This window comes from Epinephelus fuscoguttatus, linkage group LG2 (genome assembly GCF_011397635.1).
Source record: "Epinephelus fuscoguttatus linkage group LG2, E.fuscoguttatus.final_Chr_v1".
Lineage (NCBI taxonomy): Eukaryota > Metazoa > Chordata > Actinopteri > Perciformes > Serranidae > Epinephelus > Epinephelus fuscoguttatus.
In genome coordinates, this window is record NC_064753.1 from 31615245 (window position 1) to 31638045 (window position 22801).

General features: G+C 41.2%; 1 protein-coding gene across 1 annotated transcript; it reads right to left on the reverse strand.

Annotated features, from left to right (window-relative positions):
• Window positions 1–417: 417 nt before the first annotated feature.
• On the reverse strand, window positions 418–18617 carry slc22a31 (solute carrier family 22 member 31). Its single transcript, XM_049595684.1, has 9 exons — window positions 18016–18617; window positions 13977–14080; window positions 12446–12600; window positions 7596–7764; window positions 6317–6462; window positions 5794–5902; window positions 5035–5249; window positions 3640–3751; window positions 418–3281 (listed from the first exon to the last, which is right to left on the reverse strand). Exons 1-9 carry the CDS (start codon window positions 18445–18447, stop codon window positions 2849–2851), a joined length of 1875 nt encoding a protein of 624 aa, XP_049451641.1. The 5' UTR covers window positions 18448–18617; the 3' UTR covers window positions 418–2848.
• Window positions 18618–22801: the final 4184 nt, after the last annotated feature.

Below are 22801 nucleotides of genomic sequence, written 5' to 3' on the forward strand. Positions count from 1 at the left end.
ATAATAACAAAGAGAGCGGCACAGTGATTATCATGTCGGACCAAGTTGAGTTTATTGAACTCATCTGGTTGTTTTTATGCAATCATAACACTGTCAGATAGAAGCAGCTGTGGACAAATGTTAGTGTGTGATGACAGTGATACATGGGTTAAGTCAAACCAGTGTAAACTGAATGCATAAACACACACACACACACACACAGACACACACAGACACACACAAAATATTCCTCAACATCACTATACTGACATATTCACAAGAGGTAGTACAGTACAAGTCCACAGCTCCATCTAGTGGTCCGAGAGGGTAAAGGGATGCAAAACGTGTGGCTTCTAAACAAATAAGGTTGGCGATTTGCATGTTTTGAATTTAATTTACACATTTGCTAGGCAGGAAAATCTGACTGGATTAAATTACTTGATGACATGATGGCACAAGATAAAAATACTAAGGTTTTCACTTGGCAAGGACACTGACAGACAAATTAACAGAAAAGAGTTTCAACACAAATAGTGGTAGTTAGTTTCTCTGATCGACTGGCTGAGCTTCAATCAATAAAAAGTCTCTTTGTTCACTGAAAGTAAAATTATAAATTGAATTCTGATGCACGTACAGCTCACTGTTACATAAAGACACTCTACTGAAGGCTGTGATCAAGTGTTAGGTTTTTCTCCTTTGACTCAGACACACTGCAGCCTTGAAGAGTTTAACACCCTTTGAATTACATTCACCTCACAAGATATGAGGGCACCAACAGACAGAATGTCCTCACTGTTTGACATTAAACACAGAAAAACTTTACAAAAAAGGAAGACTGAAAATAACTAATGCCCTTTGGTGAAAGGGACAGTTCACCCCAAAATATTTTCCTCTTCTCTGTGGTGCTATTTATCAGGAACTAGATGGCACTCAGCTTGTGGTGCTCAAAGTGCCAAAAAAGGGAAAGAAAAACTCACCAGCAATGTCTCTATCCAGAAATCATGACTCGGTTACTCAAGATAATCCACAGACTTTGTGAGAAGTGTCATGCAGGAACTATATTCTTTCTGTCGAGAAGGCAGACACCTCTACGGCTGATATCTCTAACACTCAGCAAGTCACATCAAAACTATCTAGATCAGAGGCGTCAAACTCATTTTAGTTCTGTGGCCACATACGGCCATATTTGATCTCAAGTGGGCCGGGCCACTGAAACCACTGCATAATAGTCTATAAATAACAACCCCTTCAAATTTTTCTTTCATTCTGAAAACGCTCATCCATTTACAAAACAGAGAAGAGAGAAAAATATGTGTAAATCCAACAGTATGTCTTAGTTTTCCCACACTGCCTTACCAACAACGTACAATCTGAATTTTTGTCAGTTCCTCAGCAGCAGGGTTCCACCCATATAGTTTTAAGACAGAAGTCTGAGACAGATTCTTTTGTACCGAAGCTGCTGGTTGACAATATTTTGCACAATGTTCAATATCTTTAAATCTGACTATAGAAAGCATTCATTGTTATTTCAGAGAGCAGCATTCTGGTCAGAGTGGAAACGCCTCTGAGGCTATTTTACATTAAGTATCTACTCATTGTTCAAACTGCTCCTGAAACCACTCAGCCTACACATGTGCATCAACATTAAGTGTGCAAAGTCATCTAGAAGGCAGGATTGGACCCATAGGCAGGCCAGTTCTGGCCCCCGGGATGTATATTTGACACCCCTGATCTAGACTGTTAAATAGCACTACGAGAAAGAGAAAAAATATAATTGAATATTTTTTATTCAGGGTGAACTGTCCCTTTAAGGTTGGTCCTGTTGAATTCTGAAGCATTATAGCCACACTGCTCTCTTTTTTTACTTAGAAAACTCAAAGACATTTCATAATTACCACAAGACAGAGAGGGGATTTACTTTTCATCTGCCAGCTGTAGTGGTTTAGTACATTTACACTTCATCAGCTACTTTCAGTGTCTGAAAAGAAAAGTCATGTAAAAGTAGCACCTTTAAATAATAGTTTGTAACAAAGTGATTTATAGAGCAGAAAAACTCATCAGCCACAGAATTCAATATCATCTGGTTGGTATCTGGAGTTACTTCTCAGTGAAGCATTTGGATTAACAAGGTAGATTAACAAGTATTCTTTGACTCCTTGATCACACGCAATCTCCAGTGCATCATTCAGCGCCCTCTTGTGTGCATCACAAGCATAACAAGACTCCACAAAGACTGTGAACTAGTCCTGTGTGTCCTCGGGCTCCTCTCAGCACTGAGACACTGCCGGTGACTCAGACGGACGGACTTAATGAAAAGTGCATGAGTTACTAATAAACGGACAAAGAACTGCTGCTCACATGATCCGCAGCAGCTGCACACTCTGGTGAAACTAGTGTCTAACTATTTGGTTTGAATACCTCCACACAGACCGGCAGTGTGACCTCAACTGCACTGGCCAAAGTTATGTTAAGTGTGAACATTCTCAGGGAGATTTACCACACGAGAGCAGACATGACATGCAGTGTAACAGTCTCAAAAGGAGGACAATTTTAACCCTCACAAATATTTGGACGACGAAAAAGTCTAGTTAAAGAAGGCCACTGTTTGTCAGTACATCACCTGAATCCACATGAGGAAATGCCACAGCACAGCAACAGCTTCAAGAGTACAAACGTAACAAGAAGAGACTTGGAGCCATCGCTCTAAAGTGCACTGCATCCAAGCCGAGGTCAGTTCTTCAGCTGAGTTGTGACCAACCAGTGACTTAGACAATAATTAAAGGCGGACGATGCCTGTGGAGGTATGTCTAGAAAAAGGAGGAGCAATCCAAGTCTGTACAAAGAGGATGAGGAGGGTCTGCTATCAGAGTTAAGATACAACCTCTCTCTGTGCCTCGTTGTCTTGTTCCTGTGTTTCACTGTCCGACAGCAGAGGCACAGCGATCCTGTAAGGCAAGTTATCTTTACTCAACATCCTCCTGGTGGCAGAGACCAAGCGGGAGTAGTTATCAGGGTTATACTCCGATAAAGGCTGCCGGGTGCACAGTAACGGCAGGTTGTCCCTGTCCGGCCGGGACATGAAGAGAGGAGGCCGGCGCTGGCACTCGCCGTCCTTCAGGGAGTCTGGGAGCGGCTTGCGTTTGCTTTCAGGTAGGAGCATTATGCAGAGGACGGAGAGGACGGCGAAGGAGGCGAAGATGACATGGTGGAGGAAGTAGCCGCCGTTGTTCTGCAGCTCCATCAGGGAGGAGGCGGCCATGCCAACACAACCTGCTGCCAGCACCAGGCCAAGGCAACCACCTCTGACAGAGAGAGGGAGGAGAGGAACAGAAGTCAACAAGAATATCCGACAATACTTTGGATATTCTTTGTAGCACTCAAACCCCCGAGCCTATTTGTTCCTACAGAGACCCAAGTCCTCTAAACAACTTCCTAAAACAGCTGGGCACTGTTGTTCCTAGCAAACATTACTCAGACAAAAGTAAACTGTGCGTTTGTAGGGGACTATTCTTAGCAGCAGCCTAATACACATTCACAATAGCTGAAGCTGCACAGGCAATACTTAATGGGATTAATTTATTGTCTGTTCTGGTCCTTTTAATGGGATTTGTGGGCAATAAAAAAATTACAGACACTCTGGCTAAGAAGACAGACACTTACCGAACCACAGTCGGCATCACCTCACAGGCAAACAGCACACTGAGCATGGCGAGAGCCTGAGAGAACAACAGACCCACAACCGAGAGCACCAACACCAGACCTCCACGCAGATCTAACACATAAAAAAGGACAACTTATTCATTTTTACAGCTGCAACCATAATCAATAATCAGTTAGTTGTCAACTATTAAATTAATCATCAGCTAAATTGATACCAACTAATAGGTTTGAGTAATTTGTTAGAAAAAAAGCAAAAATTTTATTGATTCCAGCTTCTTAAATGTCGATATTTTCTATTTTTTCACTCCTCTACAACGGTAAACTAAATATTTTTCACCATTTTCTGACAGACCAACAAACTAATCGATTAATTGAGAAGATAATCAACAGTGAAAATAATTGTTAGTTGCAGCCATTTAAATTTACTGCTTAAAAATTACAGCTGCAGCAAAATTTACAGCGGCCACCAGACATTTTCTGGCCCGGGACCCAAAACTGGCACAATCACAACCTTAAGACTTATCACGTGAATGTAAGTATGGCATCATTTTATTTTTCAGAGCATGATGTGAGGCTGGAAATGGATTATACGCATTAAAGTCCCGTGTTGTTTCCTGAGCTCAAGGATGAGACAATTATCTACAGTGTTTCCTCCACATCTAAGCTGGCAAAAAACAATCTGTCATAAACAAATGACAGATCACACTCTTCTATGAGACCTATAAATTTAAAAAAATATATATAATTCTGTCAAATAAAATATGTAGAGAAATGTGTTGAGTCAACTGTGAAACTGGTTCCAGTTCAAGGAGCAAAATAATGTCAGTGGTCCCTGTGATGCCTCATTGACTTTAAATCTTTAATCAGCTCTTTAGCATGAAATGCATGAATCAATTAAGTTAAACTGTCAAAATGTTAGACAACCATTTAAAGAAGTTTTAAGTATCAGTGTCTTGTCATCACCAACAGCCACCACAGAACATGGTTAGACTAATAATCCATCTTCTAACCGCTTCATCCTCTTGAGGGTCGCGGGGGGGCTGGAGCCTATCCCAGCTGACATCGGGCGAGAGGCAGGGTACACCCTGGACAGTTCGCCAGACTATCACAGGGCTGACACATAGAGACAGACAACCATTCACACTCACATTCACACCTACGGACAATTTAGAGTTATCAATTAATCTGCATGTCTTTGGACTGTGGGAGGAAGCCGGAGTGCCCGGAGACACGGGCTGACACGGGGAGAACATGCAAACTCCACACAGAAGGGCTCCCACACCAGGGATCGAACTGGGAACCCTCTTGCTGTGAGGCGACAGTGCTAACCACCACACCACCGTGCCGCCCAGGTACTAATATTACTAACAGTAAAATAATGTGGATGTAACATACACTGAGTGAGCGCCAGCAGCAGCAGCGATGACAGTCCGGTGATGATGGCAGACAGCAGGAGCATACCACGCCGACCAAAGTGATTGACCGACAAACAGATGAAGATGCAGGCCAGAGCTCCGGTTATCACTCGGAGGAAGTAGCTGAAGTAGAAGTTGGAGGAGTAACTGTGCAGGTTTCTGGTGAAACAGTACTGGATGCCTGTCCCGATGAAGCTGGAGAGGGGACGAGAGAGTTACAACATCAACCCAACACTCTGCATCAACAGCACTAAAGACAGGAAATAAATAAATAATTAAATACATTATACTCTGAATTATAATTCTCATTTATTTTAAATTGAATCATTTTACATTTTAAGACTTTTATGAAACTCAACGGAGAGCAACAGAACTTCAACTCAGCACTGAGTCCATCCCATAATTTGACTCCTGAAACTGAAACACAACTGTATTTTACATTGTTCTCACTTTACATGTTTCATAAAGAAACAGTCCTCTTCAATTATAATTTTCTTCTTTTGATTGATTTAAAAAAAAAAAAAACGGGAAGGCTTTTGTTCACAACTCGAAAAAGTATTTCAAATGTTTTTAAATACACATTGTCTAGAAGTTTAAAGATGTAGGATGCTGTGAACAGTTAATTTGTACATTCACGATAACAAGAGCTCCTTTCTGAGGTTTCATTATAGGGTCTATATATTTGTTTTATAAGTTATAAGTCAGGTGAATTTTTCCATACTGAGAAGAGAAAACTCACAGCGTGAAGCTGAGGATGAGGCAGTTCTTCCAGATAACACGAGTCCGACGCAGCTCCAAAACTGTAAAGTATCTCGACTGACAGTCTTCTCCGTACGCTGAGTCTATTTCTATAAACAGAAAGAAAAAAGGATGAAAAACACCTGAAGGAATTCAATGTATCCCTGACGAGCCAACGGTTTTAAGGCTTGGTGTAATACTTCTGCACTTAGATCAAACGGACGAGCAGAAACTTTATGATCTCCACAACAGATGGATTTGATAAATGATCAAACATGACATGTGGTACATCACTATATCGGCCAAGTTTGGAGGTTATTCCAGCTGCAACCCTGTGCAGTGGTTTGCAGGGGCAAACCACTTGTTCTTGCTCTAAGTAATGATATATCAAAATAAGGCTTGTTATGTTGCCTGTTTCCCCAATACTTCAATGATCACTACAATAATTGTTTTAAACTTTTCTTGTGAAAGAAATACTCTGATACCAGTATGTGTGTGTACACAGGCGTTTTGTTTGTTCATACCTGACAGCATGTTTTCACCAGGGTAGATTTCATCTCGCAGACAAACCCCGTTCCTGGTGGAGAATTCCTGGAGGCTCCTCTTCACCTGGGGGATCTGAACTGTGGCCAGCAGCCAGCGAGGAGACTCAGGAAACACTGACGTACAGCTGAGGGAAACAACTCTGTTATCACATCTCAGAGAGATACAGAACCCAAACATTCAAACATAAACACAGATGGGTAAAGAGATGTACACATGCACTAATTGTGTTTTTCCCCTGGTACCACATCTTGGCAAGAGTATAGGAAAAAGAAGAAGTTGTAACTGCAGTCACTTTATTACTGACATCGAAAAGGCATCTGGATACCTGTGTTTTCATTTATAAAGTTTTGCTATCTAAGTTGCTCTGATGTTTTTACCCTCCATAGTTTAGTTTAGACACCAGAGCGCAGGATATGATGTCACAATAAACTGTGAAACTAACCGAAGATAAAGACACTCATTCTCCTGAGGACTTAAAGGAACAGCGTGTAGGATTTAGTGGCATCTAACAGTGACGACTGCAGCTGAAACTTCTCCTGTGTGCCAAGTGTGAACTCCCAGTTGGGATTCCTTCAGTGTTCATTGTTCAGGAAGTTTTTAGCAGGAGCCAAATTACCCACAGAGGTCTCCTCCTCTCCAAAACAAACAGACCGGGTGATTTAAACCAATAAAAACACAGAATAAACAGGTTTCATGTTACGAAACCTGTTCAGTTTGTAGCAGATGGGCTGCTACCTATGATGGTTGATGCGAAAACACAAATGGCCCTATCTAGAGGCAGTTTTTGGTTTGTCCGTTCTGGGCTACTGTAGACACATGGTGGACTCCGTAGACAAGGACTGGCTTCCTATGTAGATATAAACAGCTCATTCAAAGGTAACGAAAACACACCGATTCTTATTTTCAGGTGATTATACACTAATGAAAACATACTAATCATATTATATTTTACTTCTGCCAATATAACTCTCTCTTGTTAAAGCAGTCCTGGTTTCAATGAGACTTCCTAAACAAATGTGTCACAAGAACTTTCCAAGTAGGTTTATGTATTTAAACATGTGGTTAAATGACTGAATTCAGGTGTGGCTGTTAAAAGGTGCGGGCATGAAACAGGAGCAACTACAAACATATCAGATATTTGTAGATCAAACACATCAATGTTTATTACTGTAGAGTCATCAACTGCACTTAATGCTTCACCAGACACACACATGATGTGTCCACCTCTACATGCTACGATATCTCCACCTTACTCACCACCAATAGGAAAGCAGCAGGAGCAGAGGCAAAGTGGCCACAGCCTGGAGAACGGGCCAATCGCGGCACAGGACAGCGATGCCCGGCAACAGCAGCTCCGCGAACACGCCGAAGAAGCCGCTGACCATGGCAACCATGAGACGATGAGGAGGGTCACACAGCTCCAACCCTGAGAGAGAGTGAGGGGACAGATAACATCAAAACACAGCTGAACAAAACTAATACATCTGTCCAAACCCAATTCACTTCCTGTCAGGACACGAACCCCCTCACACATACAGCTCAGAATGTTGTAATGTGTTTATACTGAATTATTTTGTTGCCCTCATGTAGAACTGGCTCAGCACAGAGAGCAGTAACTTATCGAGCAATGGTGGCATGGGATTCGTTACCAGGATATCTGACCATGGGAAAGTAGTACAACACGTTTTAATAAAATTTTTACAGTTGTACTTATTCACACAAGAATTAAAAGAGCCAAACGTGTTCCTGTCTCCTAAAGGTGTCATACTGATTCATAGAGCTATCTAACTTTACTTAAATTAGGAGGAGTGTTGCTTAATGATTACTTTAGATCTCCAAGAGGTGATAAGATAATGAAAAGAGAGGTTTCCAAATATAAAACTAATGCCAAAAACACATCAAGCAGTGGCGAAGTGCGGCCTGCGGCGAGCTGCCATGCAATGGCTATGGAGAGCTGTTGTAGCCACTCTGAACTGCAGACATTAGATTACGCAGCTAAGTGCGACCAAAGTAAAGGTAGGGATGGTTTTAGTAACTTTTAGTGGTAAATTGCAACCACAGAATACTGAGTCCTGTGACTCTTGTGACATATTGACGTCTCATCCTCTGTACTTATATACCAAAAATATATTCTATAATTAAATAAAGTCTTGGTATAATTTGATACAAAGTGCAGCTTGTTACATGTTATTAGTGAACCATAAAATAAAATGGGCCCACTGCAGCGTCTTTGATGTGATGAGGTCGATCCAACCTTACAAAATGAAGCAATGTGGTTCCTTGACAATAAACTATTTTTCTAAGATTCTCATAAATTTGTGACCTTAATCTCAAATAATATCCGAGATTTTTCTCACACATTAACAAATTAAGCCAGAACAACACACTAGAAGCTAAGAGATAAAGTGTTCTTAGCCTCACATAATGATGTAAACTCATTTGGAAGTGTGTCAAGTCGTGTAAGTGTTTCCTGAACTTTAACCTCTCCCTGCCCCCAGACCTCTGATTCTTTCCACCTCCTCCCTGTCTGGGGGGTAGAGGAGCAAAATGAGGAGTTCACTTCCTGTTCACTTCCTTGCCTTTGGTTCAGTTCTATTGTTTTTCTGTTCTTCGTCTCTGTGGAGGAGTAGCACTGGCAGGACATCGCTCAGAAACATTTCTCTCAGGCCCTCATCCCACCCAGCCCAGCCCAATGTCAGCCTAACCTATAAAAACAAAATCTGGACTCAATCGAGCTCTGACCTCACAGGAATGTGGGAGTATGTGTGTGTGTATCAAAAACAGAAAAATGTGTGTGTGTGTCTTTCAGATGAGACCACCACCCAGTACCACCACCTCCCACACAGGAATGTGTACAGTGTCAATTGCTAACGTAAATAATTTCTTATGCCGCTTTAGACAGTTCCAGAAAGAAAACACATAGTATTTTATACACTCTGTTCCCCTACCAGCCAGAGACGTCTCACAAAGTCATCTTGTGAAAGAGGGAAGCCAAAGTTTCACCACAGAGGGGTTACACCCCCTGAATGAGGACAGCTGTGAGGTAGAAGTAAAGAAAAACCAACCAGCTGCCTGCTGTCACTCAGCTCAGCACAACACACTTCAGTTTGTCATCAGCTGAGATTCCCCTTCAACTCCTCTACGCTGTCACAAACATGCCCACGCTAAAGCAATAACGTAAGATCATATCTTTGATTTTAGGAGAGCAGTCTAAACATGTAGCCTACAGGTCATGACTCATTTCCAAAAAACTAGAGAACCACAGAGTCTCAATTCCATAAAATATAATATTTCCATACAGTAAATATATTAACCATCACACTCAACTGTTTTCTACTTACAGGAAATGATACCATATGTGCAGCGATGCATGTCAAATCAAATTCACCCAGTTACACACTGGTGGTCGAGGTAACATTCAAGGTGTTATCTGCTATTCAGTTAATCCTATCCAGACACACAAAGAGCAGGGGATTGAGCCGCCTATCTTCCAATTATTGGACGACACACTGGACTTCCTGAGCCACAGCTACTGTACAAACTACATAGTAGTTTGAGTTATTGGTGGCAGGGTCCGCCATTTCCACAATGGATTTTAATCACCTTCAGGTTCTCAGGAAACACTGCAGGATGTTTCATTTTGGAAAACTACTCACTACACCATGTTAACAATGGAATCGGATCGTGTTTACGACATTACTGTAATTTAACCTTTAATTAAAACAATGTGAGTTTGGTTGGCTGCACTGTTATATTTCTAATAAAGTAGCTGCTCAAGGAGAATTTGCTGTTGTTTTAAATTACATTGATTGTTACCAACAGTAACCATGAGTGCCACCAAATCAACCAGAATGGAAATCTTAAGGATAACAACTTTAACTTCACAAACAGACATCAAAATGATTTTATAGTTAATTTAGTTCACAAAGCTGTCTACCACCATTTACGAAAATTGCTATGATTTGTTAATGCTTACTGTTTGTTTTTTTCAGCTGAAAGTAGCTCCTTTATTTCCTTTGTGCATTGCATCATGGGAAAGTAGTTCAACAATATCTGAAACATACCTAACTATGCTGCAATGTGACCAGGGATCAAAACTGTTGACTGTGTATTAATTGATCTTAACAGTAATGCCTACTTCAACAGTAAAATGATCATTTGTTGTCAATCACTCAGTGAACGGAGAATCCAAAAAAGACAAACATTCCTCGTGAATTGAACTAGGGGAGGGCCGTGTTTAACAACAGCTAAACTATCAATACAATTCAAAATATTTCTCAGTCTGATAATCAGAGTGGGTCAAAGTTCGAGAGCCAGTGTGGAGGTGACACGTACTTTGATTTTAACTGCAGACTCACAGGCTTCATGCAGTCAGGAACACTTAAGCAGAGGAGAGAATGAGGTGAAGCAGCAGCAGCAGCAGTAGTAGCAGTCGCTGCTGTACCCTTTTTAAATTGAGTTGGGTTGTCCATTACTAGATACCATCCAAAGGTGAATCACTAAAATCTCTACTTCTCAGTTCAGTTTTTAGCTCGAAGTTTTCACACAATAACAAAATGCATATTCTGCACCCACTGTGTTTTTTTGTTTGACTAATAGACATGATCTGGTGAAGGTAATTAAATTATCAGAGACTGAATGATGAAAGCTAAAACATACATGTATTTGATACAAGATCGTAGTAAAGAGACATCAAATGAGGAGGGGATGGAAAGTGATTACAGATAATCTGCATTATAAGGTTACATTTATCTACATCATATCTTTACTTAATTCACTGTTAAATTCATACTGATACGTATACAAATGTGCTGATTATTCTACATAAGGAGTGGCTGCAAGATTTTTCCATAACTGCATCTATTTATCTATGAAGCCACGATTAAAGATCAGGTTTTGATGCTGAGGCCAGCCACCGAAGAAAAAATTCATATTAAGCCATTATCTTGTACATAAATCCTGCTCGGACAAACAAACAGGAAGTAATACAGAAAGCAAGACGTAAATATTTATGTGATTGATGATAACAGAGAGATACTGTTACACTCTTGCAATCTCCTGGCAAAAAAAAAAAACCATGACAGTAAAACTGTTTATCTGTCAGCAGTAAATGATTGTGTCATATGTATTAAACTGACTTTAAACTGTCATTATATTGTGTTTTAGTTCTTGTTACTCACTTTCAGAAGTCAGAACTAAAAGTCTAACTGTTTGTGCTTCTTTAAATAAAGATAAGATGGCAATAAAGATAAGTAGGATTTCTAGTTTGCTTCTGTTAAGAGCACAAAGGAATTTTTCTTATCTTTGACCGATAAGATATTTCACCTGTTTGCCACGTAGAGAGGCTTATGTCAGGCATCTTTATACAGTATTTCTCATATGATAATCTAAATGTTTGTTTTGACTGGGCAAAGCTCTAAAAGAAACGGACTGTGTAGCTGCTCCTTGAACACAACATATATGCAACTAGCGTGACAGCACTTTACTCTACACTGGGAGACACAAGGCCACGTTAAATTACATTAACATTATGTAACGTTTACATAACATTAGATTTTCTGCAAATTATAGGCTATATATATGTTTAACTGCAAACTCTGTCTGAAATATAATGACTGATTAAAAACCTTAAATATGACGTCAATCTAAAGAAACTTAAATTAAATAAGTACTTAATATTGAGACAAAGACTTTAAAAACATATGGAGTTGAATAGTTGTGAATAATTGGATATACAGTAATGCTCATGTGCCACTGTTCTCCTGTTCGTTATCCATTGGCTTCTAATTTTGCTTATTTCTTGTGTCTGCTTTGCTACTTTACCTATTTTCATTTTGTTCTGTACATTCAAATCCAGCAACACATGAAATCAGAGAAATGTGATTACACAAAATGACATTTTGTGCACCAGTGAGAGACTCAGAGCGAAGCCCAGGAATCCCTAAGTGCTCTCTAAAATAAACAAAGATGAGAGTAGCTGCGAGCGAGGCAGCTGAGGTTGTTTTTTTTCCCAGTCCCCTGGAGAAGTCGATTACTGAATAAGGCTGCAGGAAGCTTAACCGCAGGATAAGTGGAAGAAGAGATAGATGTGTGTGCAGGATACTCACTGGCAATGTACGAGGATACGAACACACCGGCGAGCATGGCGCCCTGAGAGAGACGCAGCAGCAGAAACACCACGGCGCTGTTGGACAAACACACGGCCACCCCTAACAGACTGGACAGACTGATGGAGAGGAGGAAGCATAGCCGACGACCAAACCTGGAAACACAAATGCAGTCATGTTTCTATTATCTGTCAGTGACAAAACATACACAAGTGAAGTAAGGGAGCTAAACAAGTGGTAAACAAAAAAAAAAGCATATGAATAAAGTGATTAATATATAAATGAACTAACAGACAATAGTCAATAGTCAATTTTATTTCAAAATGACGTGTCAAAAGTCTGCTTTTATTTTGTAATGGCTTTTCCCAATTACAGTTTTAGTTTATAGAACTTTTCACTTCATAATCATAGACTGTAAAGAAATAATGGACGTAGCCACAGTGACATCACCCATTGGTTTGTGAATCTGAATCAAATATCTTGTGGCTGCTGTAAATAAACACAATATACAGACAAAAAAATAAAATCTCCTCTTTTCAGATGATCAGAATTGCTTCCACTGTCCACAATTAGCTATATTTATAGTCATCTTGACTGTGTGGCCTTCAATTTAAATTTCCTTGGATATTTGAAGGCAAGAGCCGCCCTACTCTCCCTCTGATTTGCTAGAACTCATTACTTTCCTTGGTTGGATTGGTTAGTTTAAGGCATGGCGATTGAGACAGGTTAGGGTTAGATTAAGAATGTCAGAGTAAGCCAATCAGAGTAAGGCCAAGTACGGCAGGCCATGCCTTCGCTATCCTAGGAATCGCAACCTCATGTGTGGTCGATAGAGCAGGCATATTAGAGACTTCAGACAGCCGCGCTGGCAACTTCCGGTTTAGCACTCTGCTATCTTGAACAAAGATAAAATGTTCAATCTCGCGGTTCTTCTAGACTTTCCAAATGGTAACGGACCAAATGGATTAAAATTATGGTGGAGAAACATTTCATGGAGGTTGTGATGCTCAAAAATATGTTCTCTGGGAGTTTTTGGGAAAAATCTTTTGAGGTCACATGGTAACACGTGACGTGACTGATGTATTTCTGCTGTTTGGCCACTTCAAAAATTGGCCTCAAAGCCCAGTGCACATTCTGCCGTCTGGTTAAGAGGTAAATAGATTGAGTTACTGTTTATTAAAAGTACAGAATAACTTCAATATTGTTGTTGATCTAGAGGCTGATTGGGTGAAAGTTGAAGGGGCGCTGACACTATCACTCATTTAAAAAACAAAAAATGGAAAAATGTCATCGCAAAAACAAATAAACAGACTTTTGACATACAGAATTGAGATCCATTAAAACTCTGTAATAATGAAAATAAAATAACACTTAATAATGAGCTGAGGTTTAATCATTTCTTAAATCTCTCACAAATTGTTGGTTCAGTTATACATTATACAATTTATTCATGTTTATCTTTGTCAGTGTCTTTATTATGTATTTAAAATGGAACACCCGGGGCTCCAGGTTAAATATAATTATCACTTACCAGTCACACAATGTACCAAGGAGGATGTATCCCAGAATCCATCCTGTCATGAAGCAGATATGCTGCAAAGGGATTTTCCAGTAGTCGCTGCAAACCAGGTTCCACTGCAGAGGAAGACAAAGAAGTACGTCAACACTGTCAGGCCAAACCAAAACTCACCGTTGCCATTCAATTAGGTTTTAAAAGAGACTGACTGCTCCTATTCCTGCATTCATTGGGGACTATTTTCAGCTGTGGATTAATACACATTAGGTGCTATAGTGAGTGTTTGCGGCAGCAGGACGGTTCACATGAGGTTGGTTAAAAATAAACTACAATGCCCAGGTTCATCGTTGCGAAGGGATGTGTCACCTTGTGTGACTCGTTAATGAGTTTATAATTGTTTGTGAGCAACAATGGAGGTCTGATGCACAGAGGGATGAGCTAGATCAAGAATAACCTTGCTAGTGAGATCAATTAATGGCTGTGATTGACGCATGCTTCACACAATACAGTAACATTTCAGACTTCAAACAGTGGCTACCTGGAGTGAAGGGAATCAGACTAGAAACTTGCAGCATGCTTCAGAAAACAGACAACAGCAGGGTACATCTGATAAGCAGCAGTATATTTAAAGCTCTCCCCAAATAACTTAGGGGTTATCTGTATACATCATAAATATGTGGTTAACTCAATTTATTCTTGAAATATGATTGGAACATTCAAAGACTTAAAAAGGTACACGAACAAATTGTCGCCAACAAGCTGCATTCATCATAATCTGACACAAACACGGAGAGATTTCAGTGAGGAAGCAGGAATGTAGATCCTGTCGTTCCCAATTGAGTTAAGACGTCTGCTGACAGTGTTATTACATTAGAACAAAGTAGTGCACAAAGTAGAGGCTGCCAGCGGCTCCACGCCTGGTTAGTAACCAGTCGCTGCCTGTGAGAGAATTCTTCTCCTTTTCCTCTGTCTGCTCCACCATGTGCTCTGTGTGCAGCTGGGACATTTCATGACAGTAGAAAGCATTTTACAGACATTATAGATTCAAAGTTTGGGATCGAAACATTAAAAGGACTAAAAACAAACCCCCAACAATGCTACATCTCTGCACATCCACAAAACTTCAGTGGGATTAGTGCTCAGTCTCGGGAACTGCCCATTGGTCCGACATCCCATTGTTCCAACCATATTAAACCCATTGTTCCGAAGTCCTGTTGTTCCTAAATCATCATGATGCCCTGTGGTTAAGGTCTGGTTAGGTTTAGGCACAAAAACCACTTGGTTAGGGTCAGGAAAAGATCATGGTGTGGGTTAAAATGAAAAAGAAAGTTGTCAAACACATAAGCTGTGAGCCTGCTTCGCCTCAAGCCTTTCCCAGCTGACCCAGAGCCGGTCGCGGCGCACCATCAAGGTAGAAATACGCCCGCCGGGAGCCGTTCAGCACCACGGACCGTCGGACTAATGGGATGTCGGACCAATGACACAGACCCCTCAGTCTTAAACCTCAGAACGCCAAAAACTGCCAAGTACCAAAAGCCGGTATTAAATACTCACACAGGTTCATACCTTTTTGTTTTTTACTTATTCTTTGAACAGATGGTTTGTGATTTAAACCTTACCAATTTAAGATTATACTTGTATAACTGAACAAGCTTGTTGCTGGCATGTTCTCCCTGTGTCAGCGTGGGTTTTCTCCAGGTACTCCGGCTTCCTCCCACAGTCCAAAGACATGCAGGTTAGGCTAAGTGGTGACTCTAAATTGGCCGCAGGTGTGAATGTGAGCGTGAATGGTTGTCTGTCTCTATGCGTCAGCCCTGCAACAGTCCGGCGACCTGTCCAGGGTGTACCCTGCCTCTCCCCCAATGTCAGCTGGGATAGGCTCCAGCCCCCCCGCGACCCTCAACAGAATAAGCAGTTACAGAAAATGAATGAGGCTGAGTCCGGCTCTTAACTGTGACTTGTTCAAAGAATCCATGCCAAAGTCCAGTGTTGCGTTTTTATGATTATTTATGAAACAAACAACTGAGCAATGTGAAAATAATGTGAAACCCACACCTGTGCCAATTACAACCGGAAGTGAAAGTGACCAAAAGAATGTGCAGCCTAACAAATAATAAACAGCGGAGGTTAAATGCACATTTTGGCTCCTACAGAATGAATGAATGACTAAACAGCTGCTTCTTCGTAAAGTATTTAAAGGAATATAAATGAACTGTGGTAAACCTCCCTCCATCTAACCAGTATCTAGATATCCCTCCTCTCCCCCAGCAAGACTCCGCCGGATGACCCATGCTGCCACCATGGACTGAATATAGAAGAAGATAGTATAGAAGCAGCTCAAGAGACAGACTCGCCTCTCTTTCTTTCTTTCTCTGAAACTCAGACCAAACCCCGATCAAGCAGTAAAACCAGGCAGTGCTGATCGAATACATGTCAAGATTGTGTAACCGCATTGCCTATTTTTCATGTGTGTATTGTGCGCAGTGTCTCCATGCTAGAATGTTACCTGCTGCTGTGTTTGCTGTGTGGCTATCTGAATAAACACTAGTTCATTTTGGGATATGTTCAATAAAAGCACAATATGAAGGTCTTAGAACTAGATTTTGATAGTGTCCCTCATCAACACAGGTTTTTCACAATTGGTGATCGAGCCCTGAGTGCAGGCGTACAAGGAGGTCAAACAGTCTGACCTGCTGGTGCACTAGGTTCAAACACTGCAACAATTTTGTAATGTATCAAGTCAAATCAATGAAAATGGCTTTCGCAGAGAGAACGAACATCCACAAGCTGCTGCTCGCTCATTAACAATCACCTCAGCGATTCAGTTAATCGACACCTCTGTCTCACAAAAAGACATTCTGAGCTTTTCCCAGCTGATAGTAAAAGACTACTGTGCTCTGTTCGTGTTTGAAGGTGATGAGCACTATTGCGTTGTGCTCAATTTTTCCTCCATTAAAGTCTTCCCTTGCTGCAACAAATGACGTCATGTCCACAGGAAGCTACTGTTGGCGAAGGAGGCGGTCAGGGTCGCAGGAAGGAACATGGAGGCCTTACTTCCCTGCAGCGTCACGAGGGAACAACAAGGAAAAGTCTCCTTACTGCCAGGATCTACTTCCTTGATGCCGTGATACACACACAAGACCTTGAGGGACAGTTACCCATAATGACTCTGTCTTCCGCCGTGGTTTGGATACTACACCAACTCCTCTGATGTTGTTTTAGTGTGCGACACAGGAACAGATGTAGTGTGCTCGTGGGAGGTGTTTGCACGTGGTCACATTGAGAAATATTTTAGTTAGAACCCGTTATCAGTGTTTGCAGACTGGGATGGATCCTTGAGCAGCTGAGGTCCAAGGAAGCACACGGAGGAGAAGATAAACATCTTTCTGCTGCCTGAGTACACATGTGGTTGCACAAGATCATGTCAAAACCCATCGCCATGAAGAATGTGAGACACACAGAGGATCCATAGTCAGCCTCGCACACCCTACCTCACAGTCAACACTTGAGTTTACAATCCTACACTGTATTTCTATGGTCTAAGGAGCAGTAATGTCTCCACTGCCTGTGTGAGCTGCTACCTGTGACCCTGCAGTGTCAGACGGCTGAAAGGTGAGAGTGAAACACAGTTTTAACTGTTCAGCCTGAGCAAATATTGACTGACTGCTGCCAACAGCCGTCTTCATAACCACACATGCTTCCAGCTGAGATAAACTCCTGCTAGTGAGCAGAAACTGGAGCAAATCCAGTTCAGCACCACCATCTTGGAGCAAAGCCAATGATATAAATGTAAATGGGAGGATGTTGTTTCTTTGTATAAATATTTTGACAGTTAGTTGTAAAATGGGATAAATAAAAACATGGATAAAATCAACAACTTGTAGTCAAATTAGATCCAAAAAAGATGTTTTTGATGCACTGCTGTGGCTGTGACTCTTATATCAGCCTAAAAATGTGGATCTTTTGTTTCTCATCTTCACCCCTGCATCTCCAAATTGAAGCCAAACACCCACAAAGCCCTGAGAGACGACCAGCAGGCTCAACAGTCCCTTACCTCCGTGACAAAGTTGCTGTGCAGCCCCGCAACATGGGAGTACTCCCACCCCACGGTGCAGGACACCCTCTCTCTGGGCACCTTCTCGGAAAACTCCGTGCTGTTCGCTGGATACTTGAACAACTCGCAGTGGCTGAGCCCGGAGCCGTTCACCCAGGGAATGGTGAGGTTCAGGTACCCCTGTCTGGAGAAGTTGCTGGGGAGGAAAGCGGACGGCAGCAGCCGCGGGTCCGTCCTGCAGTGATACGACTCCGGGATCAGGGTGTAGAAGACGTCGCTGAATAGATTCAGCATGACCGCAAAGTTTGGGAACCAGCTGAAAAGAACCACGAGTCGGTTGTAGCGTCCATAGCCGCCGATGTGAGGGAAAATCGTGGTCTCGTAATCCATTTGAAGACGAGTGTTTGTTGGAGTGCACGAGTCTGGGGCCATTGCGCAGTGAGTGCGCACGCTCGACAGCTGAGCTACACAGCAGCAGGTAAAGCGCGCGGGGAGGAGGAGGAGGAGGATGAGGAGGGCGGAGGCAGCTGGGGTCGACCTATGAGACACCTGCTGGGCTGCCTCAGTGACTCAGTGCAGGGTGGCCCCTGAGTCACACAGAACAACAGTCAGCACACAGAGATGGGAAAGAAGGAACTAAAGTTACCAAGCATCTGTCACCAATCAAATTATTTTTGGATCTGTGCGCCCACGTGACTCAGGAGATGACTTGTGACAGCTCGTGATTACATAGTAAAATATGGCAGCTTTAAATGAGTTTAAATTCACTTTTCATTCTTAGGAACATGGGCGGAGTATGAGACAAAAGGCTCCTGGGCGCAGACATGCAAAAGCCCCCCCTCCCCTTATTGCACAGGAGCACATTAGTGCGTGAACATGTGTTTTTAAAACAGGGTTAACCCGCTGAAATAGGCAACAGACTTCTTTCCCACTGCCAGTAGACCAGAGCTGTGCACACGGCTCTGCAGCAGACGAGTATGCCTTTCCGTGTGTGTGGTTTTTTTTTCCTGTGTGTCATGAACAGACCGGACAGGTTAGTAGAAAGCAGCATGGAGCGCTGTGAGAGCTTTACTTATTCAGTCTCTCTTTTGAGCTCAGTGCTGACTCATTTGGATCGATGTGTAAGCACTGCTGGTGTGCAGACGATGATATCATCTCCCTGGTAAAGGGGCTAAAATTAGTGCATTCACCCAGGTGTTGTATTTGCCATCGATGCCCATCAGAGCCGGAGCAGATAAATACCCATGACTACTGCAGAGTCATCTGACGTGGGAGTGGATGATGATTGTTAAGTTTCCCATTACATTAAAAAGTCAGATGTAAGCAGGTGTTAGTGGGGGTTTTGTGCAGTGGGGAAGGGGCTCAAAACTTTTTGGTTTTGCCTCTTTTTTTCTCTGTTGTTATGCATGTCTTTGTAGTCATTGTGCATCTTTTTGGGGTTTTGTGTCTCTACTTAGTTGTTTGGTGTCACTTTATGTTTGTTTTCTTGTTGTGTGTCTCTTTGTGGTAGTTTTGCCCCTTTTTGTCATTATTTTGTGTCTCTTTGCAGACCTTTTGCATCTTTTCATGGTCTTTTTTTGTCTCTTTGTTGTCATTTCGGTCTCTTCCCGGTTGGTACGCGTTAATTTAAGTGATATTTTGCAATTTTGCAGATGAAGGTCAGAGGGGGCCCTGACCCTTTAGGCCGTGGAGCCAGTACGTGGTAGCAGCCCTCAATAATCCATCCATAGCTAGAAATATGGAAGTCGGACATTAAAAATGAGCAAACTAACTCATAAGTCTGTAATCCCTGTTGTTGTCAAATGATTCAGTAGTGCACTTTCATGAAGCTGGGATACAATTGATAGACAGAGTTAAAAAAAAAAAAGGGTCAAAATCAAAGCGGCAGCAGAGTTATTATAGTTTCTTTCTTTTTTGATTTGTTTAATTTTCTTATTTTAAATCTGTTTACTCTCAGTTAGTGTCCACAGTGGGTCTGCTCCTTTCACTTTAGTTTTAATTGTTTAAAAGTGTTACGTTTCAGTTTAGTTTTTATTAGTTTCAGTATTAGTTTGGGTTTTTTATGGGGGGTATTTTTCAGAGGCAAGATATAAGAAGTTCACAATAGGTATTACAATAAAAACACAACACTTTGTGAAGGCAGTTGACTCACAGTTACGGAAACAATAAGCACACGCACTAAGGCTTCCTCATCCCTGTTGTGTTGACCAACTTGACCAAAGTGACAAAGATTGAAATTACAACTTTTGTATATTTTTAATTTTAGTTTGTTTTCTAAGTACACATTATGGTTTCAGGTAGTTTTCATTTTTTCTTTAAGTCTAGTTTTATTTTCATTTCAGTTAACTAAAATGTTTTTAACACCTGCTTTTAGTTTTTTCTTTAGTTTTAGTTAACTATCATAACCTTGAGTGGCAGAGGCTGAGTTATCCTAACATATATCTTAACATTTATAGTCCACAGTGTGGGTCAAGCCCCCAAAAGCTGGATCCTACACTTCCCATAATGCATCAGTGTCTTTCATTAGACCCTGCCTGGCCCCTAAATGTCCAGTGGTGTCAAACAAAACACCTCCAGCTTTAAAATGCAGACTTTGTGTTTAAAAACTTACTGAAAATCCAGTTTTAATATCAAGGGCTGAACTTTTACAGGATACTTCTGGTGTTAGGAATAAATATTTCTGATATCACAAAAAAATAAATTGTAATATTAGAGGAGAGAGTCAGTCGATTGTCAGTTTTTATCACTTAGGTCCTAATATACACCCAGCTCCTCTAAAATGCAGCTATGTATTATAATATTTATTTATTTTTTATTTTAGTTGCCTGATTTTGCCTATTCAGTGCTACATTTGTGGCCTCGTAGTGCCAGTAAGTCCAGATACTAGAGGTTTATTCAGCCTGAAACTAAACTTGGCCTTAATGTTGAGTGTTAGCTGACACTGTCTGTAGTGGGATCAGTGGATCAGTTGGGATCTGTGACCTCAGGATCAAAAAATGCATGGTGCTAATGTTCAGCAGGTGACTTGAGATTGTTCCGTGTGGCTTTACCTAGAATCATCATATTACATTACACTGGAAGTCCACACACAAGCTACAAGGAACTGTCTTATTTTTCTGATTCATGCAAATCCAGGTGATGACTCATGAAGACAAACTGGTTTCTCTGCCTTGTGACAGTACAGTTTGTAATGGTGACTGCAATAAGTGCCATAATTATGTAATCTGTTTGGTGACGGGACTCCGATGAGCCTGAGTTAGATAAAGACAAAGCTATACGAAGACAGCGGACATGTTTGAGAATAGAATGATTTACTATTCTTGATGACAAGCCTGATAAATAGCTCTGATATGAACAGACGTGATTGGTCAGAGATGTTCAGGTTGAGTGAGTGAGCTCTCCCAGGCTTCTTCTCATACGTAACAAATTTGGTAGCTGTGTCACAGAAGGAATTTCAAGCATTCAGATTGGGAAACACCGAAGACCTCTGACAGCAGAGCGTTACCTCATCCTGCTGTCAACAGAAACTGGTCTCCTGGTCCACCATAATAACTCTGCTGGTCTTTATGTTGAGGTAAATGTTATTTAAATGTATGTTAATTACTTGAAAGGGGAAAGTTCAGATTTTTTGAACTGGGGTCGTATAGGGGAACTTATCCATAGACAGTGTAGTCGACATGCCCCCAGTTTGGAGAAGCAGGCTGGAATCCGACATGGAAGATAATCTTTCATCATTTATTTGAGGGCATTTCACAGACAGAATGAGGCTAAAATACATTTTGTTGTTGACCCTGTCCACAGCAGTACACATCTTAGCTACTCTGTTGCTCTGACTCCAGCCTGCTTCTCCAAACTGGGGGCGTGCTGAGTGACAACTACCATAGGTAATACATTGACTGTGGATAAGTACCTCATACAACCCCACTTCAAAAAATCGGAACTATCCCTTTACGGTATTTAGCTTAGGGTCTTAGCTACAAATAAATGTTTCAATGGTTTATGTGCACAAATGTTCTCTAAAATTAGGTGATTTGTGATTCAGGTCATGTTGTGGACTGGTGCCAATCAGCCTCATCACCAACTGGTCCTAAGGACAGAGGGATGTCGTATGCTGTAAAGCCTTGTGAGGCAAATTGTGATTTGTGATATTGGGCTTTATAAATAAAATTGATTGATTGATTCACAATCATTTGCAAAAAATTAAGCAAGATTGCTTCATTGCATGTCTGATGAAGGGCAGGAGCCTGAAATGTTACATCTAAATAAATTTTCAAGGAGCAGCTTCTGGTGTGCGGACTTTATCTTTTATTTCATACTTACCTTTTGGTCCAGCACCCAGCATTAAGTTTTTTGGGATGTGCGTGCTACTTTTACCTGTTAGTGTTAAAAAATGAAGCAACCAATGGAAAAAATTTAACATTAACTTCAAAGAAGAACTACAAAACATGAATATTTAATAGAGTATCTGCCTATTTTTTGTTTTTAAAACCAAACACTTATAAGCAACTATGTTTGCCATTGACCATTTAAAATAGTAATTAACAATATAAATGTTGTTTTTAAACTTCCAAAAAAGTTTTAATCTCTCAAAATACAACTACAGCTCTTGATTTTACAGTTGGTTGGCACAATACTGCCCACATTTGACCCAAATTATGTTTGCCAGCGACCATTAATCATCACAGACTGTCAGATCTTATATCAAAATGTAGCTGATTGCTCTATGAACTAGAAGTAACACATTCCCAATATCTCTAACACAGTTTTATAATACCTAGTCCACAGA

What these genes read in the sequence shown, in the direction of transcription:
- slc22a31 (XM_049595684.1), bottom strand. Translation starts at nt 18,447, where the DNA reads ATGGCCCCAGACTCGTGCACTCCAACAAACACTCGTCTTCAAATGGAT. An exon ending in TGGTGAAAACATGCTGTCAG is followed by an intron (nt 5,903 to 6,316) that starts GTATGAACAAAC and finishes TTCTGTTTATAG; the next exon opens with AAATAGACTCAGCGTACGGA. An exon ending in GCTGCTGGCGCTCACTCAGT is followed by an intron (nt 3,752 to 5,034) that starts GTATGTTACATC and finishes TTTATGTGTTAG; the next exon opens with ATCTGCGTGGAGGTCTGGTG.